At 44.7% G+C, this 12,613-nt stretch overlaps 1 protein-coding gene across 1 annotated transcript in view; it reads left to right on the top strand.

The window, feature by feature from the left end:
- LOC123164915 (BAG family molecular chaperone regulator 7) overlaps positions 1-2,709 on the top strand; it is a gene marked incomplete in the record, with an annotated part of 3,316 nt that extends 607 nt beyond the window's left edge. The window contains 3 exon segments of the mRNA XM_044582524.1: positions 1-601; positions 903-1,178; positions 2,233-2,709. Coding sequence (XP_044438459.1) covers positions 1-601; positions 903-1,178; positions 2,233-2,445 — 1,090 coding nt within the window.
- Positions 2,710-12,613: the final 9,904 nt, after the last annotated feature.

Below are 12,613 nucleotides of genomic sequence, written 5' to 3'. Positions count from 1 at the left end.
CTTCCCCCACCACCCCGACCTCCTCGACCTCTACCTCCCCGCCGACCCCTTCTTCGCCCCACCCCCCATCCCCTCCCCGCACGCCTTCCTCCTCCACGACCTCACGGACCGCGTCGCCGCGCTCGAGCTCGCTGCCCGCGCCGCCCGCGCGGCCGCCCCGCAGCCCGCGCGCCGCAAGTACACCTACGCCGCCACGGAGCCCGGCGGCCGCAAGGTGAAGTGGACGGCGGAGGACAAGCCGCGCGGCGGGGGCCGGGCGCTCAAGTGGGAGGCGGAGCTCGCCTCCCCCAACGACGACGGCTTCGACCGCAAGTGGAGGTGGGAGGCCAAGTCCAAGCCCGGCGGCAAGGCCAAGACCAAGTGGGGCACCGAGATCAAGGGCAAGGGCTCGCTCCAGCCATGGTCGCACGCATACACCTGGGAGGAGGACTTCACCGCCTCCGACGACGACGATGAGCTGGAGGTCGAGGAGCGCAGGCCGGAGAAGCCCAAGAAGATCAAGGAGGATGACAAGAAGACGAAGAAGAAGCCGGCGAGGACGTGCGTCCAGATCGAGGAGATCCCCGAGGACAACACCGCCGGATGCGACGCCATCCGCAAGGTACTCCGCAGAAAAGATGAGATTTTTCGGGGGGTTTGGGTTCTGTGGCCCGATCTGAACGAAATGTGTGATTGATTCCCAGTAGATTTCCGACAGATCCATGCGTATCTCTGGTTAAATTTAAGAGAAAGGTTGGAATTTCAGTTGGATGCTAGTGTCCACAGTCTAGATCTGTGCTAGTACTGGCTATATGTAGACTCTGCTCTGCTCTGAAATCTGAATGATATCAGCTTGAGAATCCTGCCTCCTAGCAATGTACTGACCGCCTGACATTTGTTTCCCTTCTGTTCTGATGATGCAGGCTTTTGCCATGGGGAACGGCAAGGGGAAGGCCAAGGAGCTGTCGCCGCAGGACGCCGCGCTGCTCATCCAGATGAACTACAGGGCGCACCTCGCCCACCGCTCCCAGGTGCTCCGCTGCCTGCGCGATCTCGCCGTGGCCAAGGCCAAGCTCAAGGAGCTCAGGTCCCTCTTCTACAACCTCTCCTACAGGCGCCGCCTCTCGCATGACCACGAGGAGCGCCAGAGGTTCTCCGAGAAGATCATTGTCCTGCTCCTCACTGTCGACGCGCTCGAGGTGAGCCCTGTCATGACCTGTTTATCATTGCTGATTGCTGAATGCCATTGCTGTGTTGTGGATTTGAAATTCAGTTACTGCATACACTGGTTAACACTATTACTTGTGAGACAAAAAATAATCAAATCACACCAGGATGATTAACATGCTATTTAGCTGAGCATCTGTCCAACATATGTATGCACTTGAGATGATCTCTGCCATCACCTGTTCGTCATTGCCATGGCTGTTGTGAATTTGAAATTTACTTGCTAGTTAGTACAGTACATTGTTGGTTTGAGGATGGTCTATCAGGGTTCTGTACATAAGTATGATTTTCTAGCAGTGCTTTAGTGTCTGAAGGTATTGGTTAGCGATGCGTCATCATTGAAAAAATAAATCAAAGCTCACTACAAAGATTAACATGCTATTGAACATCTGTTCTTGTCACTGATGAGTGTGCATGTATATGTGCTCAACCAAGTATGTAGATCCTGTTAACACATATTTTTTTTCAATAAATGTGCTAGAATGGGTGTCAGCACTCCTCACTATAGAAATAAATATCATATTGACGAGTAATGTTTGATCTCTGTTCTCAGTAGTATCTTGGATGCTTCATTAGGTCCAAGTATGAGATAATATTATTACATTCGGCGCCGCTGCATGTTTCCCAGTTGTTATATTTTCTACCGAATGATGCCCCTGGTAATGGTATATCAAGTGCGGGTGCCTCTGGGCATTTAAGCTTTTGTTTCAGCTTATGATTTCTAAGGCCATGTTTTTATTGAGTGTAGTGAAGGAGAATGCAGTCTTGGAATTTCTTGTGATAACTGAATAATTTTCTGTCATCCCGCCTTTGCTCCCGGAGGAGCTTGTGAACTGAAATGATGCTCCTACGACCTATGTGCCAATTCATCTGCTGCTGTGTTTATAACTCTCATAATTTCCGAACTCGAAATAGCCAGCATATTCTTCTGTTATCTTTCAGTCCTTTATGGGGTGCTTCCTATCATTGCATTATCTTTCAGTAACCTTATTCCTTGGCAACTAATCTTATTCCCTCTCTGCCCAGGGACCTGACTTCATGGTGAGGACGGCGAAGAAATCTATGCTGGAGGAACTGGAGAGCATGCTGGAGATCGTGGACCCGCAGCCACCAGGGAAGCAGAGGTCGTTCAACCGCCGCAAGTTCGATCTTCCAGAGGGCGGAGCGATCCCAAATGAGAAAACCGCTGGCGTGAACAACGCTGTCAGAGTCATCAACACTGGCAAGGGCAAGCAGTAGGCACTAGCGCCTCGTTTAGTGCCCGGTACCATGGCCGATCGATGGAGCTTGTAGCGCCGCTTTGTCTGTGAGATAGTCCGGTTCGTCTTAGATTTCTAGTACCTTTGAGATTTGAGAAGGGTTGAACTTGTCGTGCACCATTATCCGGGATGTCGTAGCGTGTATGAACCGTATTGTTTGTTTGGACTTGTTGTAATGTATGCTGTTGTTGAACTACCAGTAGAAGAGTTTGGTGCTTTAATTATCAGCTTCTCTTCTGGCTGACGCCCTCATGTTTTGTGCTCCATGGAAGTTCAGTCCTGGTTTTTTAGGGGTGAAAACACATTAGTTCTAACTTTTTTTTTTGAGGATAATTATTCCTAACTTGTAGGGATATGCACACAAAGAAAACACATTATTTCTGCGTGAAGGCCCGAACAAAGTGCCAAAGGCTCACTCGCCGAAGGCCCTCATGTTTGATTTTTCTTGTAATCTTATGTTGCATTGCAGAGCTGCTAGTTCACGCGAGCTGCTATATCTCGCTTACAGTGATATAGAGGCTCCCCTCGCCTGAAGGATTTTCTCCCCGCGTAGGTATTTGGATGGCACTTTTCTTCTGCTTGTTTTCTTTTTGGACTGTTTTCCTCAGGTTTTCTTGTTTAGTTGTTTTCTTTTGTTTCTTCCTCGGTTCTTTCTCTTTTTGCACGGTTTATCTCTTGTTTGCTTGGTGCCTATTCTCTGTGGTTTTTGGTTTCTTTCTTTAGTTTTCCTTTTTAGTTTCAAAGGCCATCTTTGTTTCTTTTTCGGTTTTCACTCTTTTGCATTGGTTTTCTTTGGATGTCTTTCGTTTTCTGTTTTGTTTGTCTTTTTTTTACTTCTCTAGGGTTTCTTTGTTTATTTGTCGATTTTCAATGGTTTTGTTTTTGTAAAACACATGACAATTTTTTCAGTACACATTCTATATTTTCTGTATACATTAAAAAATATTTTATCTACACATTTAACATTTTTTAAATACATGATTAACACTTTTTGAAAACTAATTTGTTATATATGTAATACATTTTTATGTACACTTCTAACATTTTAAAATATATAAGATTAACATTTTTTGAATACGTGGTAAAAATTCAATACACGGCAAAATTTTTTTTTAATGACAACAACCATTTTTTTTCACACAGTACATTGTTTGTACACACCAAGAACATTTTAAATACACGTTTAACATTGTTTAAGTACATGATCAAGAATTATTACATACACATTTTTTATATATATTTGCAGTATACATGACAAACAATATTTCTATACGCATTAAACATTTTTCGAATGCTTTATTAATATTTTCAAATATTTGATTAACATTTTTTAATGATTAATTAACAATTTTTGAAATACGTGATTAACTTTTTTCATACACATTGTATATTTTTTGTATTCATGAGAAAAAAATTCCATTCACATTTAACATTTTCCAAATGCTTGGTTGACATTTTTTTCAAATATTTTATGTAAATGGTTTGGTAACATATATATTTAAAACATTTGGAAATTTAAGTAAATATAAAAATGATAGCAAAAAAATGAAAACAAAAACAGGAAAGAAATAGAGAAAAAAAACAGAGAAAAGAAAAAACAAGGCAGTGGCCTGTGGCCACCCTCACTGCGCCGAGCCATTTAAGAGCGCAACCTAGGTTTAGATATAAACGAGACATGGCAGACCCCATAGTTGACGCTCGTGTGCGTCAACAAGAAGTAGGTTCGCTGAAGCCTACGCGAATGAGCCGGTCAACTTTGGCCACGAAGCTATTTGTTTATAGTTTTCTCTTCTTTTTTTATTCAGATTTTCACCACAAATAGCTATTGTTTTCTAGATGATAGATTTTATATAATCTAATTAAAATAGAAAATTATATTTTAAAAATTTGTTCGGTATATGTTTTTATAAAAGCTCTGTGTATATTAAAATAAGTACACCATTTATTCAAAGAATATTTGTTGTGTATTAACAAATGGTCATCATATATTTAAACATTTTATGTATATAAAAAATATTCGTCATATGCTCAAAAAAATATTTGGTGTGTATTTTAAAAAATATTCACTGTATGCGAAAAAAGCCATTGAATATTTGGAAAAGAATTCACTGTATGCTAAAAATAATTCTGTGTGCATTTGTTTTTTTTTTTGCCATATACTGCAAACCTATAAAAAATAAAAATACACTGAATACCCGAAAAATAGAACTAAACCCAAAATATGGAAAAAGAAAAAGAAAGGAAAAATTAAGAAAAAAAGAAGTAAAAAGGTCAAACAGAAGCAACTAGTGAAATTGTGCTGGCTCGTTTGGAGGTTTCTTTAGCGAAGCCTCCCCTATATGACGCACACTGGCGTCGTATAGGATTTGGCGTTGAATAGGAAGCGGGGTGGATCGACGCCACTTGGATTATTGCATAACAAGAAGAGAGAGGAATCTGTGAATAATGTTTGGATTAATTATCCACATGTTCTTTAATCCTAACATTAGATTTATGGTTGCTTTAGATTTGTGATTACTTTTGAATGACACATAATAACTTACATTTCCGTGCCTCGAATATTTCTGAATTCACTATCATTCTATTGTAAAAATGGGCGCTTGGCATCGTGCACCATCATGGTCTAGTTAATAATCTAAGTCAAAGCAATTGATCCAGTCATTGAATAAATCTACCCAATGTTGATTAACCACCCCATTACTCTTATCAGAGGAGGATCTAACTAAGTTAAAGTCTTCTTCAATCAAAGTAGGGCTAAACCAGTAGTAAGTCTCCTCCAATCAAAGTAGGGCTAAACCAGTAGTTCATCACATTATGTAGTTCGTGTTGGGGAACGTAGTAATTTCAAAAAAAAAAATCCTACGCACACACAAGATCATGGTGATGCATAGCAACAAGAGGGGAGAGTGTTGCCCACGTACCCTCATAGACCGAAAGCGGAAGCGTTATCACAACGCGGTTGATGTAGTCGTACGTCTTCACGATCCGACCGATCAAGTACCGAACGTACGGCACCTCCGAGTTCTACACACGTTCAGCTCGATGACGTCCCTCGAACTCCGATCCAGCCGAGTGTTGAGGGAGAGTTTCGTCAGCACGACGGCGTGGTGACGATGATGATGTTCCACCGACGCAGGGCTTCGCCTAAGCTCCGCAACGGTATTATCGAGGTGTAATATGGTGGAGGGGGGCACCGCACACGGCTAAGAGATCTCAAGGATCAATTGTTGTGTCTATGGGGTGCCTGTTGGGAATCGTAGCATAATTTAAAATTTTCCTACGCTCACCAAGATGCATCTATGGAGTCTACTAGCAACGAGGGGAAAGGAGTGGATCTACATACCCTTGTAGATCGCGAGCGGAAGCGTTCCAATGAACGTGGATGACGGAGTCGTACTCGCCGTGATCCAAATCACCGATGACCGAGTGCCGAACGTACGGCACCTCCGCGTCCAACACACGTACGGTGCAGCGACGTCTCCTCCTTTCTTGATCCAGCAAGGGGAAAGGAGAGGTTGATGGAGATCCAACAGCACGACAGCGTGGTGGTGGATGTAGCGGCTCTTCGGCAGGGCTTCGCCGAGCTTCTGCGCGAGAGAGAGAGGTGTTGTAGGGGAGGAGGGAGGCGCCAAAGGCTGTGTGTTTGCTGCCCTCCCTCCCCCCCCCTTTATATAGGCCCCCAAGGGGGGTGCGCAGCCCTTGGAGATGGGATCTCCAAGGGGGGGGGGGCGGTGGCCAAGGGGGAAGGGGTTGCCTTGCCCCCCAAGGCAAGGGGAAACTTCCCCCCTAGGGTTCCCAACCCTAGGCGCATGGGGGGAAGGCCCAAAGTGGCGCCCCAGCCCATTAGGGGCTGGTTCCCCTCCACTTTCAGCCCACGGGGCCCTCCGGGACAGGTGGCCCCACCCGGTGGACCCCCGGGACCCTTCCGGTGGTCCCGGTACAATACCGATAACCCCCGAAGCTTTCCCGGTGGCCAAAACTGGACTTCCTATATATAATTCTTCACCTCCGGACCATTCCGGAACCTCTCGTGACGTCCGGGATCTCATCCGGGACTCCGAACAACTTTCGGGTTTCCGCATACATATATCTCTACAACCCTAGCGTCACCGGACCTTAAGTGTGTAGACCCTATGGGTTCGGGAGACATGCAGACATGACCGAGACGCCTCTCCGGTCAATAACCAACAGCGGGATCTGGATACCCATGTTGGCTCCCACATGTTCCACGATGATATCATTGGGTGAACCACGGTGTCGAGGATTCAATCAATCCGTATGCAATTCCCTTTGTCAATCGGTATGTTACTTGCCCGAGATTCGATCGTCGGTATCCCAATACCTAGTTCAATCTCGTTACCGGCAAGTCTCTTTACTCGTACCGCAATGCATGATCCCGTGACTAACGCCTTAGTCACATTGAGCTCATTATGATGATGCATTACCGAGTGGGCCCAGAGATACCTCTCCGTTTACACGGAGTGACAAATCCCAGTCTCGATCCGTGCCAACCCAACAGACACTTTCGGAGATACCCGTAATGCACCTTTATAGTCACCCAGTTACGTTGTGACGTTTGGCACACCCAAAGCACTCCTACGGTATCCGGGAGTTGCACGATCTCATGGTCTAAGGAAAACATACTTGACATTGGAAAAGCTCTAGCAAACGAAACTACACGATCTTTTATGCTATGCTTAAGTTGGGTCTTGTCCATCACATCATTCTCCTAATGATGTGATCCCGTTATCAATGACATCCTATGTCCATAGTCAGGAAACCATGACTATCTGTTGATCAACGAGCTAGTCAACTAGAGGCTTACTAGGGACAGGTTGTGGTCTATGTATTCACACATGTATTACGATTTCCGGACAATACAATTATAGCATGAATAAAAGACTATTATCATGAACACAGAAATATAATAATAACCATTTATTATTGCCTCTAGGGCATATTTCCAACAGTCTCCCACTTGCACTAGAGTCAATAATCTAGTTACATTGTGATGAATCGAACACCCATTGCGTCCTGGTGTTGATCATGTTTTGCCCTAGGGAGAGGTTTAGTCAACGGATCCGCTACATTCAGGTCCGTGTGTACTTTACAAATATCTATGTCTCCATTTTGAACACTTTCACGAATGGAGTTGAAGCGACGCTTGATATGCCTGGTCTTCCTGTGAAACCTGGGCTCCTTCGCAAGGGCAATAGCTCCAGTGTTGTCACATAAGAGAGTCATTGGGCCCGACGCATTGGGAATCACCCCTAGGTCGGTAATGAACTCCTTCATCCAGACTGCTTCCTGTGCTGCCTCCGAGGCTGCCATGTATTCCGCTTCACATGTAGATCCCGCCACGACGCTTTGCTTGCAACTGCACCAGCTTACTGCTCCTCTATTCAAAATATACACGTATCCGGTCTGTGACTTCGAGTCATCCGGATCTGTGTCGAAGCTAGCGTCGACGTAACCCTTTACGACGAGCTCTTCGTCACCTCCATAAACGAGAAACATATCCTTAGTCCTTTTCAGGTACTTCAGGATATTCTTGACCGCTGTCCAGTGTTCCTTGCCGGGATTACTTTGGTACCTTCCTACCAAACTTACGGCAAGGTTTACATCAGGTCTGGTACACAGCATGGCATACATAATAGACCCTATGGCCGAGGCATAGGGGATGACACTCATCTCTTCTATATCTTCTGCCGTGGTCGGGCATTGAGCCGTGCTCAATTGCACACCTTGCAATACAGGCAAGAACCCCTTCTTGGACTGATCCATACTGAACTTCTTCAATATCTTGTCAAGGTATGTACTCTGTGAAAGACCAATGAGGCGTCTTGATCTATCTCTATAGATCTTGATGCCTAATATGTAAGCAGCTTCTCCAAGGTCCTTCATTGAAAAACACTTATTCAAATAGGCCTTTATACTTTCCAAGAATTCTATATCATTTCCCATCAATAATATGTCATCCACATATAATATGAGAAATGCTACAGAGCTCCCACTCACTTTCTTGTAAACACAGGCTTCTCCATAAGTCTGTGTAAACCCAAACACCTTGATCATCTCATCAAAGCGAATGTTCCAACTCCGAGATGCTTGCACCAGCCCATAGATTGAGCGCTGGAGCTTGCATACTTTGTTAGCATTCTTAGGATCGACAAAACCTTCCGGCTGCATCATATACAACTCTTCCTTAAGGAAGCCGTTAAGGAATGCCGTTTTGACGTCCATCTGCCATATCTCATAATCATAGTATGCGGCGATTTCTAACATGATTCGGACGGACTTCAGCTTCGCTACGGGTGAGAAAGTCTCATCGTAGTCAACCCCTTGAACTTGTCGATAACCCTTAGCGACAAGTCGAGCTTTGTAGATGGTCACATTACCATCTGCGTCCGTCTTCTTCTTAAAGATCCATTTGTTTTCTATGGCTCGCCGCTCATCGGGCAAGTCAGTCAAAGTCCATACTTTGTTTTCATACATGGATTCTATCTCGGATTTCATGGCTTCTAGCCATTTGTCGGAATCCGGGCCCGCCATCGCTTCTTCATAGTTCGAAGGTTCACCGTTGTCTAACAACATGATTTCCAGGACAGGGTTGCCGTACCACTCTGGTGCGGAACGTGTCCTTGTGGACCTACGAAGTTCAGTAACTTGATCTGAAGCTTCATGATCATCATCATTAACTTCCTCCCCAGTCGGTGTAGGCACCACAGGAACATTTTCCCGCGCTGCTCTACTTTCCGGTTCGGAAGGGGTGACTATCACCTCATCAAGTTCCACTTTCCTCCCACTCAATTCTTTCGAGAGAAACTCCTTCTCTAGAAAGGACCCGTTCTTGGCAACGAAGATCTTGCCTTCGGATCTGAGGTAGAAGGTATACCCAATAGTTTCCTTAGGGTATCCTATGAAGACGCATTTTTCCGATTTGGGTTCGAGCTTTTCAGGTTGAAGTTTCTTGACATAAGCATCGCATCCCCAAACTTTTAGAAACGACAGCTTAGGTTTCTTCCCAAACCATAATTCATACGGTGTCGTCTCAACGGATTTAGACGGTGCCCTATTTAAAGTGAATGCGGTAGTCTCTAAAGCATAACCCCAAAATGAGAGCGGTAAATCGGTAAGAGACATCATAGATCGCACCATATCCAATAGAGTGCGATTACGACGTTCGGACACACCATTTCTCTGAGGTGTTCCAGGCGGCGTGAGTTGTGAAACTATTCCACATTTCCTTAAGTGTGTACCAAATTCGTGACTTAAATATTCTCCACCACGATCTGATCGTAAGAATTTTATTTTCCTGTCACGTTGATTCTCGACTTCACTCTGAAATTCCTTGAACTTTTCAAAGGTTTCAGACTTGTGTTTCATTAGGTAGACATACCCATATCTACTTAAATCATCAGTGAGAGTGAGAACATAACGATATCCTCCGCGAGCCTCAACGCTCATTGGACCGCACACATCGGTATGTATGATTTCCAATAAGTTGGTCGCTCGCTCCATTGTTCTGGAGAACGGAGTCTTGGTCATCTTACCCATGAGGCATGGTTCGCACGTGTCAAATGATTCGTAATCAAGAGACTCCAAAAGTCCATCTGCATGGAGCTTCTTCATGCGCTTGACACCAATGTGACCAAGGCGGCAGTGCCACAAGTATGTGGGACTATCGTTATCAACTTTACATCTTTTGGTATTCACACTATGAACATGTGTAGCATCACGTTCGAGATTCATCAAGAATAAACCATTGACCAGCGGGGCATGACCATAAAACATATCTCTCAAATAAATAGAACAACCATTATTCTCAGATTTAAATGAGTAGCCATCTCGAATTAAACGAGATCCAGATACAATGTTCATGCTCAAAGCTGGCACTAAATAACAATTATTGAGGTTTATAACTAATCCCGTGGGTAGATGCAGAGGTAGCGTGCCGACGGCGATCACATCGACCTTGGAACCATTCCCGACGCGCATCGTCACCTCGTCGTTTGCCAGTCTCCGTTTATTCCGTAGTTCCTGATTTGAGTTACAAATATGAGCAACCGCACCGGTATCAAATACCCAGGAGCTACTACGAGTACTGGTAAGGTACACATCAATTACTTGTATATCACATATACCTTGGGTGTTGCCAGCCTTCTTCTTGTCCGCTAAATATTTGGGGCAGTTCCGCTTCCAGTGACCACTTCCCTTGCAATAAAAGCACTCAGTCTCGGGCTTGGGTCCAATCTTTGACTTCTTCCCGGTAACTGGCTTACCGGGCGCGGCAACTCCCTTGCCGTCCTTCTTGAAGTTCTTCTTACCCTTGCCCTTCTTGAACTTAGTGGTTTTATTCACCATCAACACTTGATGTTCTTTTCTGATCTCTACCTCAGCTGATTTCAGCATTGAATACACCTCGGGAATGGTCTTTTCCATCCCCTGCATATTGTAGTTCATCACAAAGCTCTTGTAGCTTGGTGGAAGCGACTGGAGGATTCTGTCAATGACCGCGTCATCTGGGAGATTAACTCCCAGCTGAGACAAGCGGTTGTGCAACCCAGACATTCTGAGTATGTGCTCACTAACAGAACTGTTCTCCTCCATTTTACAGCTGAAGAACTTGTCGGAGACATCATATCTCTCGACCCGGGTATGAGCTCGAAAAACCAGTTTCAGCTCCTCGAACATCTCATATGCTCCATGTTTCTCAAAACGCTTTTGGAGACCCGGTTCTAAGCTGTAAAGCATGCCGCACTGAACGAGGGAGTAATCATCAGCACGCTGCTGCCAAGCGTTCATAACGTCTTGGTTCTCAGGGATTGGTGCTTCACCTAGCGGTGCTTCTAAGACATAATCTTTCTTGGCTGCTATGAGGATGATCCTCAGGTTCCGGACCCAGTCCGTATAGTTGCTGCCATCATCTTTCAGCTTGGTTTTCTCTAGGAACGCGTTGAAATTGAGGACAACGTGGGCCATTTGATCTACAGTACATAGTGTAAAGATTTAGACTAAGTTCATGATAATTAAGTTCATATAATCAAATTATTTAATGAACTCCCACTCAGATTGACATCCCTCTAGTCATCTAAGTGAAACATGATCCGAGTTCAACTAGGCCGTGTCCGATCATCACGTGAGACGGACTAGTCAAGCTCGGTGAACATCTCCATGTTGATCGTATCTTCTATACGACTCATGCTCGACCTTTCGGTCCTCCGTGTTCCGAGGCCATGTCTGTACATGCTAGGCTCGTCAAGTCAACCTAAGTGTATTGCGTGTGTTCCGAGGCCATGTCTGTACATGCTAGGCTCGTCAACACCCGTTGTATTCGAACGTAAGAATCTATCACACCCGATCATCACGTGGTGCTTCGAAACAACGAACCTTCGCAACGGTGCACAGTTAGGGTGAACACTTTCTTGAAATTATTATAAGGGATCATCCTACTTGCTACCGTCGTTCTAAGCAAATAAGATGCAAAAACATGATAAACATCACATGCAATCAAATAGTGACATGATATGGCCAATATCATCATGCTCCTTTGATCTCCATCTTCGGGGCACCATGATCATCTTCGTCACCGGCATGACACCATGATCTCCATCATTGTGTCTTCATGAAGTCGTCACGCCAACGATTACTTCTACTTGTATGGCTAACGCGTTTAGCAACAAAGTAAAGTAAATTACATGGCGTTATTCAATGACACGCAGGTCATGCAAAATAATAAAGACAACTCCTATGGCTCCTGCCGGTTGTCATACTCATCGACATGCAAGTCGTGATTCCTATTACAAGAATATGATCAATCTCATACATCACATATATCATTCATCACATCTTCTGGCCATATCACATCACATAGCACTTGCTGCAAAAACAAGTTAGACGTCCTCTAATTGTTGTTGCAAGGTTTTTTTTTTACGTGGTTTGTAGGTTTCTAGCAAGAACGTTTCTTACCTACGTATGACCACAACGTGATTTGCCAATTTCTATTTACCCTTCATAAGGACCCTTTTCATCGAATCTGTTTCGACTAAAGTAGGAGAGTCAGACACCCGCTAGCCACCTTATGCAACTAGTGCATGTCAATCGGTGGAACCTGTCTCACGTAAGCGTACGTGTAAGGTCGGTCCGGG

Source organism: Triticum aestivum, chromosome 7D (assembly GCF_018294505.1).
Source record: "Triticum aestivum cultivar Chinese Spring chromosome 7D, IWGSC CS RefSeq v2.1, whole genome shotgun sequence".
Lineage (NCBI taxonomy): Eukaryota > Viridiplantae > Streptophyta > Magnoliopsida > Poales > Poaceae > Triticum > Triticum aestivum.
The sequence above is the reverse complement of the archived record's forward strand: the minus strand, read 5'-3'. Positions and strand labels throughout refer to the sequence as shown.